The sequence below is a fragment of the Babylonia areolata genome, chromosome 6 (genome assembly GCF_041734735.1).
Source record: "Babylonia areolata isolate BAREFJ2019XMU chromosome 6, ASM4173473v1, whole genome shotgun sequence".
Lineage (NCBI taxonomy): Eukaryota > Metazoa > Mollusca > Gastropoda > Neogastropoda > Buccinidae > Babylonia > Babylonia areolata.
In genome coordinates this window covers 624,051-643,937 of record NC_134881.1, presented here as the reverse complement: position 1 = coordinate 643,937, position 19,887 = coordinate 624,051, and the positions used below count along the sequence as shown (strand labels likewise).

Here is a 19,887-nt window from a genome sequence, read left to right as displayed (position 1 = left end):
CTGGAATGGACTGCTCCACAGCTCTTCTTAATAATAATAATAATAATGGTATTTATATAGCGCTGAATCTTGTGCAGAGACAAATCAAAGCACTTTCACACCAGTCATTCACACGCATGCATAACTCTAAAACTGTAGAAACTTAAGACAAGGAAGAGGAAGGCAAGGGAGGCTATTTTGGGAAGAGGTGGGTTTTAAGGCCAGACTTGAAAGAGCTGAGTGTGGAGACCTGACGAAGTGAAAGAGGAAGTTCCTTCCAATTGCAAGGTCCAGAGACAGAGAAAGAATGGCGGCCAACAGTCGAGTGTTTGAATCTGGGTATGCGTAAACAGAGTGGATCGGAAGCTGATCGTAGTGAGCGAGATGGGAGTGTAGAGGTGAAGGCAGCCACAGACATAGGAAGGGGCAGTTTTGTGAATACAGCTATAACACAGAGTGCTGATCTTGTACTTTATTTGGTGTGAGACAGGGAGCCAGTGGAGATGTTGCAAAAGAGGAGTGATGTGCTCAGATCTTTTCTTTCTGAGGACGAGTCAGGCAGCAGAGTTTTGTATGCGCTGAAGGGACTGAATGGATGAAGCAGGCAAACCAGACAATAGAGAGTTACAGTAGTCAAGGCGAGAGAGAATGAGAGAAACGACAAGTCTAGATGTTGTGTCAGTGGACAGATATTTCCGGACGGCACTGATATGCCGCAGTTGACAGTAGCAGGACTGACATGTCTGACTGATAAATGTTTGCATGGACAGTGTATTGTCAAGGACAACACCGAAGCTCCTGACTGACCTGGAAAAAGGGATGGATGTACTGCCAAGTTTGATTGTGTCAACTGTGATGGAAGACAGTTTTTGTTTAGTTCCTATGATCATTGCTTCAGTTTTGTCCGCGTTCAATTGTAACTTACTTCGAGTCATCCAGTTTTGAATGTACAGGAAGCAGTTGGATGTTTCTTGCAAGAGCAACAACAATTTTTCAGGGGTATCACTCTTCTGGAGTTGAGTGTCATCAGCATAAGAATGATGACTGATATTATGGTGGTTGATAATTTCAGCGAGAGGAGCAGTGTACAGTGTTAAGAGAACTGGGCCTAAAACAGATCCCTGTGGGACTCCATGATTGATTTTAACGGGTTCAGATTGGAAATGATCAACAATGACAGACTGGAATCGATCAGTGAGATAAGATTTGAACCAGTTTAGAACAGTGCCGTTGATACCAAATGTAAAATGAAGACAGGAAAGAAGGACTGAATGGTCTATCGTGTCAAAGGCAGCTGACAAGTCGAGAAGAGTGAGAAGGGAAATTTTTCCTGAGTCGAACACTATCAGTAGATTGTTCAGAATGTGGAGGAGAGTGGTTTCAGTGCTGTGGTCAGCGCGATAGGCAGACTGAAATGGGTGGATGAGATTGTTGAAACAAAGGTGGTTGTTGAGCTGCTTGAGGACAGCTTTTTCAAGGAGTTTGGACAAGAATAAGATTAGAAACTGGTCGACAGTTTTTCAAAATGTTTGCGTCAAGGTTGGGTTTCTTCAGAAGAGGCCAGGCGATTGCAGTTTTGAAAGTGGATGGAAACGTTCCAGTGAGAAGGGATGAGTTGACAATATTGATGATTGTGGGGAGAAGCTGTGAGACACACTGGGAAAAGACAGAGGCTGGTATAGGATTGAGCTCACAGGATTTTATTGTCATTTCTTTTAGGATTTCATGAACTTCTGTTTCAGTCAATGGATTAAAGGAATGGAGAGGAGTGCCGCTGAATTGAGGATCAGGATGAGTAGGTTGGGAAGACATTTGGTTTAAGATGGTACGAATATTTTGGACTTTGTCAAAAAAGAAAGAGGAGAAGATATTGGGGAGTTCAGATAAAGTGTAGGCAGAAGGAAGAGGAGTCTTTTTTGCAGTACCAAGAAGATTTGACATGATAGAGTAAAGAGATTTGGTGGATGTGGCATTGAGAACTTGAGAAGAAAAGAAGTCTGTCTTTGCTGATGAGATCATATGTTTGACTTTATTTGTTTTCAGAATATTGTGGACTTGCAGTTTTGTTGATCGCCATTGTCTTTCCAGTTGGTGACGTTTGCATTTTGTAAGTCGAATGTTTTGTGTGTACCATGGGGTGGAAGGTCTGTCTGGGAGCATGTGGGTAGTGGAGGGTGCATGTTCATCCAGCAGTTGAGAGAGGACAGTGTTGTAATGTGTGGATACGTCAGTACGGGAAGAAATTTTGGAAAGGCGTTCAGCAGCTTGAGAAGAAAAAAATGTTAATGTTGATGGATATTAGGTTGCGACTAATAACAGATTTTTTGGTTCTGGTAGGTTTTGAAATATTAAGCAAGAATATAACAGCAGAATGGTTGGAAGAAAGTTTGTCAGTTACAGTCACTGATGCAACCATGGCATCAGAGTCACGTGCAATGAGCCAGTCCAATGTATGGCCAGATCTGTGTGTTGATTCTGTAACGAACTGAGAGAAAGAAGATTGGACAGAGATAGACATAGGCGTTTGACATCAGAGGAAGTTTGGTTGTCGAAATGAAAATTGAAGTCTCCGAGGATAAGTTTGCCAGAATGAAGGTTGTAATAATCAAGTAGTGTTCAGAACTCATTGTGAAACAGAGAAGACGTTAGGTTATTTTTATGACAAAGAGGACGACGATAGAGACAACAGAAGATGATTGAGTGACAGGGAACATTGAGAGTGACTTCGAGCATTTCAAAGGTATCATGTCATGTTCTTAACCAACAGTGAACAGCAATACAAAAACAAACAACAGTGAACAGCAATACAAAAACAAAACAACAGTGAACAGCAATACAAAAACAAAACAACAGTGAACAACAATACAAAAACAAAACAAACAACAGTGAACAACAATACAAAAACAAACAACAGTGAACAACAATACAAAAACAAAACAACAGTGAACAACAATACAAAAACAAACAACAGTGAACAACAATACAAAAACAAAACAACAGTGAACAACAATACAAAAACAAACAAACAACAATGAACAAAAATACAAAAACAAACAACAGTGAACAACAATACAAAAACAAATAACAACAGTGAACAACAATACAAAAACAAAAAACAACAGTGAACAAAAATACAAAAACAAACAACAGTGAACAACAATACAAAACCAAAATAAACAACAGTGAACAACAATACAAAACCAAAATAAACAACAGTGAACAACAATACAAAAACAAAACAACAGTGAACAACAATACAAAAACAAACAACAGTGAACAACAATACAAAAACAAACAACAATGAACAACAATACAAAAACAAAATAAACAACAGTGAACAGCAATACAAAAATAAACAACAGTGAACAGCAATACAAAAACAAAATAAACAACAGTGAACAACAATACAAAAACAAAATAAACAACAGTGAACAACAATACAAAAACAAAATAAACAACAGTGAACAGCAATACAAAAACAAACAACAGTGAACAACAATACAAAAACAAAACAACAGTGAACAACAATACAAAACCAAAATAAACAACAGTGAACAACAATACAAAACCAAAATAAACAACAGTGAACAACAATACAAAAACCAACAACAGTGAACAGCAATAAAAAAACAAACAAAATAAACAACAAAATAAACAACAGTGCACAACAATACAAAAACAAAATAAACAACAGTGAACAGCAATTCAAAAACAAAACAACAGTGAACAACAAAACAAAAAAAACAAAAACAACAACAGTGAACAACAATAGAAAAACAAAACAAACAACAGTGAACACAAAATAAACAACAGTGAACAACAATACAAAACCAAAATAAACAACAGTGAACAACAATACAAAAACAAAATAAACAACAGTGAACAACAATACAAAACCAAAATAAACAACAGTGAACAACAATACAAAAACAAAATAAACAACAGTGAACAACAATACAAAAACAAAATAAACAACAGTGAACAACAATACAAAACCAAAATAAACAACAGTGAACAACAATACAAAACCAAAATAAACAACAGTGAACAACAATACAAAACCAAAAACAACAACAGTGAACAACAATACAAAACCAAAATAAACAACAGTGAACACAAAATAAACAACAGTGAACAGCAATACAAAACCAAAATAAACAACAGTGAACAACAATACAAAACCAAAATAAACAACAGTGAACAGCAATACAAAAACAAAATAAACAACAGTGAACAACAATACAAAAACAAAATAAACAACAGTGAACAGCAATACAAACAGAAAACAATCAGTATGAAAAATCTACTAACTAACTTATAACAAAATACAATCAAGTAAGCTACTAACTTATAACAAAATACAATCAAGTAAGCTACCAACTAACTTATAACAAAATACAATCAAGTAAGCTACTAACTAACTTATAACAAAATACAGTCTATTTAACTACTGTGTGTCTGGTGTTGCCAGCTCTAAGAAAACGGCAATGAAGACAGAAGAACCAAAATATGTGGTCAATGTCTTGTATAAATGGCATTTAAACAAGTACCTCAAATGAAGGGTGGCTAAAAGTTTTTCAGTTTTTGAGATAATTCATAATGGATTTTTTTTTTTCATTCTGCCCCCAATTGGTCATTCATGGTAAATAAAACCTGTTCTCAATGAATCTGTCTGTCCCTGTTGCTGAGAAATGCAGACTCTAACAAAACACCTGCTGTAAGTTAACCCTGCTTGGAACAAGGGCAGACTCTAACAAAACACCTGCTGTAAGTTAACCCTGCTTGGATCAAATGCAGACTCTAACAAAACACATGCTGTAAGTTAACCCTGCTTGGAACAAGGGCAGACTCTAACAAAACACCTGCTGTAAGTTAACCCTGCTTGGATCAAGGGCAGACTCTAACAAAACACCTGCTGTAAGTTAACCCTGCTTGGAACAAGGGCAGACTCTAACAAAACACCTGCTGTAAGTTAACCCTGCTTGGAACAAGGGCAGACTCTAACAAAACACCTGCTGTAAGTTAACCCTGCTTGGATCAAGGGCAGACTCTAACAAAACACCTGCTGTAAGTTAACCCTGCTTGGATCAAGGCAGACTCTAACAAAACACATGCTGTAAGTTAACCCTGCTTGGAACAAGGGCAGACTCTAACAAAACACCTGCTGTAAGTTAACCCTGCTTGGAACAAGGGCAGACTCTAACAAAACACCTGCTGTAAGTTAACCCTGCTTGGAACAAGGGCAGACTCTAACAAAACACCTGCTGTAAGTTAACCCTGCTTGGATCAAGGGCAGACTCTAACAAAACACCTGCTGTAAGTTAACCCTGCTTGGATCAAGGGCAGACTCTAACAAAACACCTGCTGTAAGTTAACCCTGCTTGGATCAAGGGCAGACTCTAACAAAACACCTGCTGTAAGTTAACCCTGCTTGGATCAAATGCAGACTCTAACAAAACACCTGCTGTAAGTTAACCCTGCTTGGAACAAGGGCAGACTCTAACAAAACACCTGCTGTAAGTTAATCCTGCTTGGATCAAGGGCAGACTCTAACAAAACACCTGCTGTAAGTTAACCCTGCTTGGATCAAGGGCAGACTCTAACAAAACACCTGCTGTAAGTTAACCCTGCTTGGATCAAGGGCAGACTCTAACAAAACACCTGCTGTAAGTTAACCCTGCTTGGATCAAGGGCAGACTCTAACAAAACACCTGCTGTAAGTTAATCCTGCTTGGATCAAGGGCAGACTCTAACAAAACACCTGCTGTAAGTTAACCCTGCTTGGATCAAATGCAGACTCTAACAAAACACCTGCTGTAAGTTAACCCTGCTTGGAACAAGGGCAGACTCTAACAAAACACCTGCTGTAAGTTAACCCTGCTTGGATCAAATGCAGACTCTAACAAAACACCTGCTGTAAGTTAACCCTGCTTGGAACAAGGGCAGACTCTAACAAAACACCTGCTGTAAGTTAACCCTGCTTGGATCAAGGGCAGACTCTAACAAAACACCTGCTGTAAGTTAACCCTGCTTGGATCAAATGCAGACTCTAACAAAACACCTGCTGTAAGTTAACCCTGCTTGGAACAAGGGCAGACTCTAACAAAACACCTGCTGTAAGTTAATCCTGCTTGGATCAAATGCAGACTCTAACAAAACACCTGCTGTAAGTTAACCCTGCTTGGAACAAGGGCAGACTCTAACAAAACACCTGCTGTAAGTTAACCCTGCTTGGATCAAATGCAGACTCTAACAAAACACCTGCTGTAAGTTAACCCTGCTTGGATCAAGGGCAGACTCTAACAAAACACCTGCTGTAAGTTAACCCTGCTTGGATCAAGGGCAGACTCTAACAAAACACCTGCTGTAAGTTAACCCTGCTTGGATCAAATGCAGACTCTAACAAAACACCTGCTGTAAGTTAACCCTGCTTGGATCAAGGGCAGACAAGTGCAATGACAGACATCACTGACCTCTGCCAGGCTGGTTTTGCCCCCTGGGCTGGGGCACAGGGCGTGATCGGTTAGGATCGTTGGGCGAGTTGTGTCCAGGATCCATGTAAGGAGGTGGGGCCTCTTCACCACCCGCACTGTTTGTGGGATCTGAAGTATGTACATGTGTCACATGACATGTCTCTCGTCTTCACTGTTTTACAACCAACCAGTCTGGTCTGCAGGGACAGTCCCACATCTATACTAGCATGCACATAGGATGCTTGTACACACACACACACACACACACACACACTCACACACACACACACACACACACATATGCATACACAGACTGATGCTGTGTCACATGTGTTTCAAACACTGAGGTTTTTTTTACTCCCATCTTGAATATCTGTGCAATGCGAAGACAAACATTGAAAATGGGGAAAAAAATTCAAGATCACAATTCATTTAAACCCAAACATGTATATCATAAAACAACACCACAACACACACACACACACACACACACACACACACACACACACACCAAATATGGGCTCTTTCAGGTGCAAAAATACATCAATTTGAATGTTTGCTGTACATTTTCATTTTGGTAAGTAAGTGTGAATCTACATTTATCAGAACAATATCATCAATTAGAAAATTCTGTAATGCCACCCTTCAAACACTCATTCGACTTTACAATGCATGACTGAATTTCTCTGCTCCACCTCTCCTCCTGCAAAGAATAAATAGATCACAGGTCATTTGTTAAATCAATCTGGCACTTCTGTCAAAATTGAACCCACGACCCATGTACACCATTTGAAGAGGAAAAGAAAATATTGATCTGAGGTAAAACCACTTTCTGTACAAACACACTGTGGACAGGGGAGGGGTGGGGGTGGAGAGACAAAGAGCAGACAATTCAAAATACTGACGTCTCTGCACAGTGGGGGAAGGTTCGTTGAGTAGAGTCGCCAGCCCATGATAGATGGCGCCTTGCTTGGCCACTTTGAGAGTGACAACGTCTCCGGTCTGGGTCATCAGCTCTGCTGCCCTGTTGTCATACACATCTCTTGACACACACACTTAGAAACTGCACACTGTGGACATTATCATCATAATACATCTCTTCACACAGACACACACACACTTAGAAACTGCACACTGTGGACATTATCATCATAATACATCTCTTCACACAGACACACACACACTTAGAAACTGCACACTGTGGACATTATCATCATAATACATCTCTTCACACAGACACACACACACTTAGAAACTGCACACTGTGGACATTATCATCATAATACATCTCTTCACACAGACACACACACACTTAGAAACTGCACACTGTGGACATTATCATCATAATACATCTCTTCACACAGACACACACACACTTAGAAACTGCACACTGTGGACATTATCATCATAAGACATCTCTTCACACAGACACACACACACACTTAGAAACTGCACACTGTGGACATTATCATCATAATACATCTCTTCACACAGCACACACACACACTTAGAAACTGCACACTGTGGACATTATCATCATAATACATCTCTTCACACACACACACACACACTTAGAAACTGCACACTGTGGACATTATCATCATAATACATCTCTTCACACAGACACACACACACACTTAGAAACTGCACACTGTGGACATTATCATCATAATACATCTCTTCACACACACACACACTTAGAAACTGCACACTGTGGACATTATCATCATAAGACATCTCTTCACACACACACACACACACTTAGAAACTGCACACTGTGGACATTATCATCATAAGACATCTCTTCACACACACACACACACACTTAGAAACTGCACACTCTGGACATTTGTCATCATAATACAGCTCTTCACACAGACACACACACTCACATACACACACACACACACACGCACACATAGACACACACTTAGAAACTGCACACTCTGGACATTATCATCATAATACATCTCTTCACACAGACACACACACACTCACATACACACACACACACACACATACACACACACTTAAAAACTGCACATAATGGATATCTATAATCATATATATCTCTCAACACATCTCTTGACACACACACTTAGAAACTGCACACATTGGACATCTGTCATCACAAAACATATCTTGACAAACACACACAAGCTTAAAAACTGCACATATTGGATATCTATGATCATGTACATCTCTTGACAAACACACTTAGAAATTGTATATATTGGATATCTATGATCATGCACATCTCTTGACACACACACTTAAAAACTGTAAATGTCTGACATCTAGCATCATGCACATCTCTTCACACACACACACACACACACCCACTCACACTCACACACACACACACACACTCACACACACACACATTCACACACACACACACACACTTAGAAACTGCAATTACTGGATGCTTTCAAGCTTGGATTTTTATACATAGTACTAAGTCCATGTCCCAAAATTTACAACACACACATAGTTAAAATAGTCACGGTTAAGTATGTGTAATTAAAATATGTACATTGTACATGAACACAACAGCAGAAACAACAGCAGTAACAGTAGTGGGTGAAATAGTAGTGTTAGACAATACTACAAACTTAACACTAAACCATACAATCATAAAAACAGTAGTCATGCGAACTACTACAAATAGAAGCACACACCAAATACTTAGCATCAAACACATATACAAAGTAAATGATTTGAAAATAAATATGAATGAATACAAATGACTTTGAAAAAGAGATGAGGGGAAGAAGCAGCACCCCCACAGTACTTACTTGTCCTGAGACAAGCCCACAAGACTTCGTCCGTCCACTTCCAGAAGCTGATCCCCCGCCTTCAGTCGGCCGTCCTGTCAACAGTGGGTGTGGTCACAAAAATCAGTGTTTCTCTTTCACCATCCTTTTTCGTTACCACTCTTTCTTTTGTACAACTGTTCCGGATTCAACATTCTCTTTCTTCGTTTCTCCTTCCCCTTAATTTGCATAACTGTTCCTCATTCACCATTCTTTTTTATTTTATTTTATTTTATTTTATTTCCCTTTAACCTGCATTTACTGGTCCTAATTCACCATTCTTTTTTATTTTATTTCCCCTTAACCTGCATTTACTGTTCCTAATTCAGCATTCTTTTTTATTTTATTTCCCCTTAACCTGCATTTACTGTTCCTAATTCAGCATTCTTTTTTATTTTATTTCCCCTTAACCTGCATTTACTGTTCCTAATTCAGCATTCTTTTTTATTATATTTCCCCTTAACCTGCATTTACTGTTCCTAATTCAGCATTCTTTTTTATTTTATTTCCCCTTAACCTGCATTTACTGTTCCTAATTCAGCATTCTTTTTTATTTTATTTCCCCTTAACCTGCATTTACTGTTCCTAATTCAGCATTCTTTTTTATTTTATTTCCCCTTAACCTGCATTTACTGTTCCTAATTCAGCATTCTTTTTTATTTTATTTCCCCTTAACCTGCATTTACTGTTCCTAATTCAGCATTCTTTTTTATTTTATTTCCCCTTAACCTGCATTTACTGTTCCTAATTCAGCATTCTTTTTTATTTTATTTCCCCTTAACCTGCATTTACTGTTCCTAATTCAGCATTCTTTTTTATTTTATTTCCCCTTAACCTGCATTTACTGTTCCTAATTCAGCATTCTTTTTTATTTTATTTCCCCTCAACCTGCATTTACTGTTCCTAATTCAGCATTCTTTTTTATTTTATTTCCCCTCAACCTGCATTTACTGTTCCTAATTCAGCATTCTTTTTATTTTATTTCCCCTTAACCTGCATTTACTGTTCCTAATTCAGCATTCTTTTTTATTTTATTTCCCCTCAACCTGCATTTACTGTTCCTAATTCAGCATTCTTTTTTTTTTTTTATTTCCCCTTAACCTGCATTTACTGTTCCCACTTCACCTTATTTTTCTTCTCTTCTCTTCCACATAACCTCACATTACTGTGTAATTCAGCTTTTGTGAATCATTCTCTCTTTCCCCTTACCTTACATAATTTTGTTTGTAATTCATTGTTCTTTTTCTTCCCTTTTGTCTAACTGTGCAGAACTCTCCCAGTTCACAATCCTTTCTTCTCTTCTCCACACTGACATGCTGCAAGGTTAGGAGAACTGGTCACCAGCTTCATGTACACTGGACACCTGACAGAACCAGTACAGGACACCAGCATCATGTACACTGGACACCTGACAGAACCAGTACAGGACACCAGCATCATGTACACTGGACAGAACCAGTACAGGACACCAGCATCATGTACACTGGACAGAACCAGTACAGGACACCAGCATCATGTACACTGGACACCTGACAGAACCTGACAGAACCAGTACAGGACACCAGCATCATGTACACTGGACAGAACCAGTACAGGACACCAGCATCATGTACACTGGACACCTGACAGAACCTGACAGAACCAGTACAGGACACCAGCATCATGTACACCTGGGCACCTGACAGAACCAGTACAGGACACCAGCATCATGTACACTGGGCACCTGACACAACTATCAAACACCAGATAAATGTGTTGCAGGTAAACCAGACCTGTGGGTGTCATTTCTATCAGTGCTGGACAATGAATGGAGCATCACTTACCAAGGCAGCAGCCCCTCCTGGCACCACAGACTTGATGTAGATGCCTCTCTCCGCCAGACCCTCACCCTGCAAAAAATCAGAAAAAAACAAACAGTCCAAACGAATCTGTAAAATTTCTGTGACAGGATATCAAACAGACCTCTCATATGCAGCAGAAATATTCTTTTTTCTACAGTAGAGACTGCACTAAACTTACTGGAAAAGTCAAATTATCTCCCTTTGACCGCTTGCCACAGACTTACAGAGAGGACCTTTTTGACATGTTATTTCACAATCAAAAGTAATTTTGAGATTAAATCTGAGCGTAGCACAGTGTGTGGGGGAAGGAACAGGACAGGAGGGGGGGATCAGGGAATGAGTGGGGATGGGGGGGATGAAGAAAGGAGGGGGGATGAAGAAAGGAGGGGGAGGGATGAGGAAAGGAGGGGGGGATGAGGAAAGGAGGGTGGGTGAGGAAAGGAGGGGGGATGAGGAAAGGAGGGGGGGAATGAGGAAAGGAGGGGGGATGAGGGAATGAGGGGGGGATGAGGAAAGGAGGGGGGGATGAGGAAAGGAGGGGGGATGAGGGAATGAGGGGGGGATGAGGAAATGAGGGGGGGGATGAGGAAAGGAGGGGGGGGGATGAGGAAAGGAGGGGGGATGAGGAAAGGAGGGGGGATGAGGGAATGAGGGGGGATGAAAGGAGGGGGGGGGATGAGGAAAGGAGGAGGGGGGATGAGGAAAGGAGGGGGGATGAGGAAAGGAGGGGGGGGATGAGGAAAGGAGGGGGATGAGGAAATGAGGGGGGATGAGGAAAGGAGGGGGGGATGAGGAAAGGAGGGGGGGGGATGAGGAAAGGAGGGGGGGGATGAGGAAAGGAGGGGGCGGATGAGGGGGGATGAGGAAAGGAGGGGGGGATGAGGAAAGGAGGGGGGGGATGAGGAAAGGAGGGGGGGATGAGGAAAGGAGGGGGGGATGAGGGAATGAGGGGGGATGAGGAAATGAGGGGGGATGAGGAAAGGAGGGGGGGATGAGGGGGGGATGAGGAAAGGAGGGGGGGGATGAGGAAAGGAGGGGGGATGAGGAAATGAGGGGGGATAAGGAAAGGAGGGGGGATGAGGGGGGGATGAGGAAAGGAGGGGGGGATGAGGGGGGGATGAGGAAAGGAGGGGGGATGAGGAAATGAGGGGGGATGAGGAAAGGAGGGGGGGATGAGGGAATGAGGGGGGATGAGGAAAGGAGGGGGGATGAGGAAAGGAGGGGGGATGAGGAAAGGAGGGGGGGGATGAGGAAAGGAGGGGGGATGAGGAAAGGAGGAGGGGGGATGAGGGAATGAGGGAGGATGAGGAAAGGAGGGGGATGAGGAAAGGAGGGGGAATGAGGGAATGAGGGGGGGATGAGGAAAGGAGGGGGGATGAGGAAAGGAGGAGGGGGGATGAGGAAAGGAGGGGGGATGAGGAAAGGAGGGGGGGATGAGGGAATGAGGGGGGATGAGGAAATGAGGGGGGATGAGGAAAGGAGGAGGGGGGATGAGGAAAGGAGGAGGGGGGGATGAGGAAAGGAGGGGGGATGAGGGAATGAGGGGGGGATGAGGGAATGAGGGGGGATGAGGGAATGAGGGGGGATGAGGAAAGGAGGGGGGGATGAGGAAAGGAGGAGGGGGGATGAGGGAATGAGGGAGGATGAGGAAAGGAGGGGGGGTGAGGAAAGGAGGGGGAATGAGGGAATGAGGGGGGGATGAGGAAAGGAGGGGGGATGAGGAAAGGAGGAGGGGGGATGAGGAAAGGAGGGGGGATGAGGAAAGGAGGGGGGATGAGGAAATGAGGGGGGATGAGGAAAGGAGGGGGGATGAGGAAAGGAGGAGGGGGGATGAGGAAAGGAGGGGGGATGAGGGAATGAGGGGGGATGAGGGAATGAGGGGGGATGAGGGAATGAGGAAATGAGGGGGGATGAGGAAATGACGGGGGATGAGGAATGGAGGGGGGGATGAGGGAATGAGGGGGGATGAGGAAAGGTGGGGGGATGAGGGAATGAGGGGGGATGAGGGAATGAGGGGGGGTGGGGGGGATGAGGAGAGGGGGATGAGGAAAGGAGGAGGGGGGATGAGGAAAGGAGGGGGATGAGGAAATGAGGGGGGATGAGGAAAGGAGGGGGATGATGGGGGAAGGTTCTCCAATGAAATCTGTGTGAAGCCAACTGTCACTATAACTGCAGGGCACAGCCAGCAACAACTGTTCCATTCTGTGAAGAATTCATCACAAGAATGGCAAGTGCCAAAGCATTCAAAACTGTAACATTTGAATTATCATCTCCACTCTTGATCACAAAAAGTGCTCTTATATTTACAGTCATGAACTGCTCACACACCACAACAATGTACAAATCATCACAAAGTAACATTCATGCTCACACACCACAACAATGTACAGTTTCAGTTTCACTTTCTCAAGGAGGCGTCACTGCGTTCGGACAAATCCATACACGCTACACCACATCTGTTGAGCAGATGCCTGACCAGCAGCATAACCCAACGCGCTTAGTCAGGCCTTGAGTGCATGCTTACATATTTCTGTACCTATGAAAGTGGATTTCATTTTACGTAATTTCGCCAGAGGACAACACTCTCGTTGCCATGGGTTCTTTTTCAGTGCGCCAAGTGCGTGCTGCACACGGGACCTCGGTTTATCGTCTCATCCGAAAGACTAGACGCTCAGTTTGATTTTCCAGTCAAACTTAGGAGAAAGGGCGAGAGCGGGATTCGAACCCACACCCTCACGGACTCTCTGTATTGGCAGCTGAGCGTCTTAACCATCAAACTGTCAACAATGTACAAATCATCACAAAGTAACATTCATGCTAATAATAATAATAATAATGGTACTTGTATAGCGCTGAATCTTGTGCATAGACAAATCTAAGCGCTTTCGCACCAGTCATTCTCACGCACGCATAACTCTAAAACTGGAGAAACTAAAGACAAGGAAGAGGCAGGGAAGGGAGACTATTTTGGGAAGAGGTGGGTTTTAAGGCCAGACTTGAAAGAGCTGAGTGTGGAGACTTCACGAAGCGAAAGAGGAAGTTCATTCCAATTGCAAGGTCCAGAGACAGAGAAAGAACGGCGGCCAAAAGTCGAGAGTTTGAATCTGGGTATGCGTAAGTGGAGTGGATCCGAAGCTGATTGTAGTGAGCGAGATGGAGTGTAGAGGTGAAGGCAGCCACAGAGATAGGAAGTGGCTAACACCAACAAGAATGACCAAGTTCCCCAGGAATTGTCCCAAAAGTTACCAAGTGTTGCACAGTCAATGGCACTATCAGTTTTTATGTAAGAACCCCCCCTCCCCCCAAAAAAAATATATCAACAACAGTGGAGGAAAGTGGATGATGAGTAACAAGAGGCAAAGCGTGAGAACTTGGACTAGTTAGTTCCACAGCGAGGAAATGGTCCATTTAGAGATCTATCAATGTTTAAACAACAAGGTCTTGATACAAGACTATTGCTAAGCTGATCATCACAATACTGAAAAAAAGTCATGTACATCTGAAATATTCAAGTGTGAATCTTTAAGTTGTGGTTATTCATCCAAATAAAAAAAGAAAAAGAAAGAAAGATGAAAAACGCTGGTGACTTACAACAGCGGCGACAATGCTCAGACCCATACTGCCCTTGACCTTCTTGAAGGACACAGTCAGGACCTCTGGTTGGTTGCTCATGGGACTGCGCTGTTCATTGGAACAAATGTCAGTTGATGGTTTCAGTCCCAGTTCCAAGGTGTCACAGCATGCAGACAGATCCTTCAATTGCTTTTCTCTTCAGTGCAACAGTAGAGCCAGTCATTTTTTCTCAGAATGCAAATATCTGACCTTGTGTGTTGTGTTCTTGGCTTAATTCAGAAAGCTGTCCTTAAATTCAACATTAATAGGTGATTTCATTCACCAAAAAAAAACAACAAACAAATTAACTTTATGATAATAAAATTAATAATAATAATAACAATAATAAATGTATGAACTGAGAATGTCAATCAAGTACCATACTACCTTTAAACAAAGCATTTTTTCTTCACAAACTTCATTTTGCCTAATAAAATGCAGTGGAGCAATCCTGCTTGGCACTAAATCACTATTCTGCTTTACTACTTGCTTCATAGGAATACATTGCTTTGTTTTCCAGTCTATGTCAGTCAGAACTGCACAAGAAGTTTTCCAAACAAAAGTCTGCAGTGATGTGCACTTCAACAACAGAAGAAGAAATAACAATAATAACGAAATGTAGGCTTATACAGTGCAGTACCCCCATCTCAGATTGTGCTAACTGTGCTTTACAATAAAATATACAAATTTAAGTGACGTGATGTAGCCAAGCACTCAGCTGGCTTCAGATACTGCTTCACACACAAGCCCTATAGCAGACGCCTTTTTCGCAACTAACACCCTGGCTTTTCAATGACTCAGGCATAAGGCATGACGCCATTCCAAATTTGAATAATCGGTGCCCATTCTAAACTGCTTCGAACATGTATTAATTCAAATCTATGTATTATTCATCGCAGAATATATCTGTTGTGCTCACACACACACACACTTTACTCAGTTAGAAGCATACTTGATTTCAGTTTAATTGTCTAAAGATTTCAACTGACGCTAAGCTTATGTCATTTTGTCTTATCATATTCTTTCTTCTTCTTCTTTACTTACTTAATTATTGTAAATAAAACAATAGAAAAACCCTTTTGTGACTGGCCTGCTATATGCCCCTGGCCTGCGCGTGGATATTTTCTATCCTCTGATACAGTAAATCAGTAATTCTTTTGTACTGTCCCCTTTAATGTAATAATACCACTCAGGACCACGGCTACAATAAAATACATACAAAGTCAAGACAGTCTCACATGACACTGACTAAAATACACATGTATAAGACTAGGTGACATAAGAATATGTAAATCAATACAGGTAACATCATAGTCTCAAATCACACAGGCACAAACCACAGCAAAACCAAGCACATCACACTCACCATAGTCAAAAATAAACACCAAGGAATCTGGCATCACAAAACAAACAAAAAGGAACCAAGGGCAGTAATCAGGTGACTTACCGGCAGTTCTTCAGTGATGTGTACTTCAACAACAGAAGAGGGAAACAAGGGCAGTAATCAGGTGACTTACCGGCAGTTCTTCAGTGATGTGTACTTCAACAACAGAAGAGGGAAACAAGGGCAGTAATCAGGTGACTTACCAGCAGTTCTTCAGTAATGTGTACTTCAACAACAGAAGAGGGAAACAAGGGCAGTAATCAGGTGACTTACCGGCAGTTCTTCAGTGATGTGTACTTCAACAACAGAAGAGGGAAACAAGGGCAGTAATCAGGTGACTTACCGGCAGTTCTTCAGTGATGTGTACTTCAACAACAGAAGAGGGAAACAAGGGCAGTAATCAGGTGACTTACCGGCAGTTCTTCAGTGATGTGTACTTCAACAACAGAAGAGGGAAACAAGGGCAGTAATCAGGTGACTTACCAGCAGTTCTTCAGTAATGTGTACTTCAACAACAGAAGAGGGAAACAAGGGCAGTAATCAGGTGACTTACCGGCAGTTCTTCAGTGATGTGTACTTCAACAACAGAAGAGGGAACCAGGGGCAGTAATCAGGTGACTTACCGGCAGCTCTACACTGGGCTGGGTGGCCATGTAGACAGTCCAGCTGCCACTGGCCTTGGGGTTGGCCACCAGCTGACACATGCCCGTGCTGCCCAGCTGGGACACAAACTCCGGCAGACCGTTGGGGATGCCGCGGATTGTGTCGCACGAGTAACCATCTTCAGGCAACAGGAAAGGTAGGTGAAGGTCAGGGTCTTCCTCAAGTCGCACCTGAAACAGATGGGCCTTTGTTTTTGGAGAGAGGAACATGCTGAACATTCCTAAGAGTTGTGCTGTTCTGTGGCTTATGGGTATTTGTGTCTTCAAGGTACATCATGATTTTTCATCAACTAATCTTTATGCTTGTTTAGACATGTCAAGATATGACCAATTAATCATTAAAATTTCAACAACATTCTGTTGATGTAAACAATCAGCCTAGTGCAACACAGGATGCCACCATAATGGGTTGGCTCTCAAGAAAATTAACAACAATGTGATAAGGTCTGGCTCTCAAGAAAATTAACAACAATGTGATAAGGTCTGGCTCTCAAGAAAATTAACAACAATGTGATAAGGTCTGGCTCTCAAGAAAATTAACAACAATGTGATAAGGTCTGGCTCTCAAGAAAATTAACAACAATGTGATAAGGTCTGGCTCTCAAGAAAATTAACAACAATGTGATAAGGTCTGGCTCTCAAGAAAATTAACAACAATGTGATAAGGGTTGGCTCTCAAGAAAATTAACAACAATGTGATAAGGTCTGGCTCTCAAGAAAATTAACAACAATGTGATAAGGTCTGGCTCTCAAGAAAATTAACAACAATGTGATAAGGTCTGGCTCTCAAGAAAATTAACAACAATGTGATAAGGTTTGGCTCTCAAGAAAATTAACAACAATGTGATAAGGTCTGGCTCTCAAGAAAATTAACAACAATGTGATAAGGTCTGGCTCTCAAGAAAATTAACAACAATGTGATAAGGTTTGGCTCTCAAGAAAATTAACAACAATGTGATAAGGTCTGGCTCTCAAGAAAATTAACAACAATGTGATAAGGTCTGGCTCTCAAGAAAATTAACAACAATGTGATAAAGACTAATCTTCTCACATGAATGCAGAACACCTTAAAATGTAAATTGGTCAAATGATAAGGCTGTATAATCACTTTATAGGTCAATCAAAAGACCTGAGCATGAATATTTAGAACTGCAATACTGTTCAGTTTATAAATTTCATTAATTAAACAATAAACCACATCAAGACTTGAAGAAACTCCAAAGAAACCTGATCCTTCCTTTCAACGATCCTCCATTAAAATCTCCTAACATTATTGCCCAATCAAACATCAAGAGTACTGATTACCTCCCTTCCATCCGTCCTGGTCAGCTCATCGGCCATGTTCTCAGCAATGGCCACCACTCGCTCCACAAAGTTTGGGGTGACCGGCGGCTCGCTGGAGTCGGGAATGTAGCGTGTGAGCAGCGCTCGGAGCTGCATAGAGTTGAGTTTGAAACAGGTGGAACTGATGGTAGTGATGTCATCGCTGCTGGCTTTGGGGGCTTGGAGCAGGTGGGCTGCCTGCAACACCATGGGGACACACTGGTTAGTGAGGTCACTGTTCTTGTTCTATACACACTGGTTAGTGGTCACTGTTCATGTTCTGTACACACTGGTTAGTGAGGTCACTGTTCTTGTTCTACACACTGGTTAGTGAGGTCACTGATCTTGTTCTATACACACTGGTTAGTGAGGTCACTGTTCATGTTCTATACACACTGGTTAGTGGGGTCACTTTTCATGTTCTATACACACTGGTTAGTGAGGTCACTGTACATGTTCTATACACACTGGTTAGTGGTCACTGTTCATGTTCTATACACACTGGTCACTGTTCATGTTCTATACACACTGGTTAGTGAGGTCACTGTTCATGTTCTATACACACTGGTTAGTGAGGTCACTGTTCATGTTCTATACACACTGGTTAGTGGTCACTGTTCATGTTCTATACACACTGGTTAGTAAGGTCACTGTTCATGTTCTATACACACTGGTTAGTGGTCACTGTTCATGTTCTATACACACTGGTCACTGTTCATGTTCTATACACACTGGTTAGTGAGGTCACTGTTCATGTTCTATACACACTGGTTAGTGAGGTCACTGTTCATGTTCTATACACACTGGTTAGTGAGGTCACTGTACATGTTCTATACACACTGGTTAGTGGTCACTGTTCATGTTCTATACACACTGGTTAGTGAGGTCACTGTTCATGTTCTATACACACTGGTTAGTGGTCACTGTTCATGTTCTATACACACTGGTCACTGTTCATGTTCTATACACACTGGTTAGTGGTCACTGTTCATGTTCTATACACACTGGTTAGTAAGGTCACTGTTCATGTTGTATACACACTGGTTAGTGGTCACTGTTCAAGTTCTATACACACTGGTTAGTGAGGTCACTGTTCATGTTGTATACACACTGGTTAGTGGTCACTGTTCATGTTCTATACACACTGGTTAGTGAGGTCACTGTTCATGTTCTATACACACTGGTTAGTGGTCACTAATCTTGTTCATAACCAACGGCAGGTTAAGGCCACATGACTTAGTGAGGTTACTGATCTTGTTCACATCCTGTGGTAGGCTTTCAAGGTCTGTCCAGTGGGTTGGATTATACGAAATAAGGCATCTGCTGCATTATTTATTCACTTTTCATTTCAAAGCTGATGTGGTGTTGATAACAAGGATCAGTCCATATGGTTATGTCTCTTTGAAACTGCAACTGAAAATAGTTCATGTCGGCCACTTGACTGTAAACCCTACAGTTGGCATGACACTGTACCTTCACTGACGGGCACAATAGCCGGGTGGTTAAAGTGTTGGACTTTCAATCTGAGGGTCCTGGGTTTGAATCTCGGTAACGGTGCCTGGTGGATAAAAGGTGGACATTTTTCCTATCTCCCAGGTCAAAATATGTGCAGACCTGCTCAGTGCCTGAACCTCCTTTGTGTGTATATGTGGTGGTGGTGGTGTGTCCATCGAGATCGATGATGACCATCGTTGTCATCCAGATGGGGGATGGGCGGAGGGTGGTGGTGGGGTGGGGGGAAGGATGCTCATGAGTCTATCTGTGAGTGCGCAGATGGCTGAATAGTCCAATCTGCGC

General features: G+C 42.0%; 1 protein-coding gene across 1 annotated transcript in view; it reads right to left on the bottom strand.

The window, feature by feature from the left end:
- LOC143282632 (uncharacterized) overlaps positions 1–19,887 on the bottom strand; it is a 120,227-nt gene that overhangs the window by 16,918 nt on the left and 83,422 nt on the right. The window contains exons 15-21 of the mRNA XM_076588278.1: positions 18,073–18,288; positions 16,729–16,938; positions 14,701–14,790; positions 11,092–11,157; positions 9,251–9,324; positions 7,358–7,476; positions 6,453–6,581 (exon numbers count right to left, since the gene is read on the bottom strand). Coding sequence (XP_076444393.1) covers positions 6,453–6,581; positions 7,358–7,476; positions 9,251–9,324; positions 11,092–11,157; positions 14,701–14,790; positions 16,729–16,938; positions 18,073–18,288 — 904 coding nt within the window. The remainder of the gene's footprint in view (positions 1–6,452; positions 6,582–7,357; positions 7,477–9,250; positions 9,325–11,091; positions 11,158–14,700; positions 14,791–16,728; positions 16,939–18,072; positions 18,289–19,887) is intronic.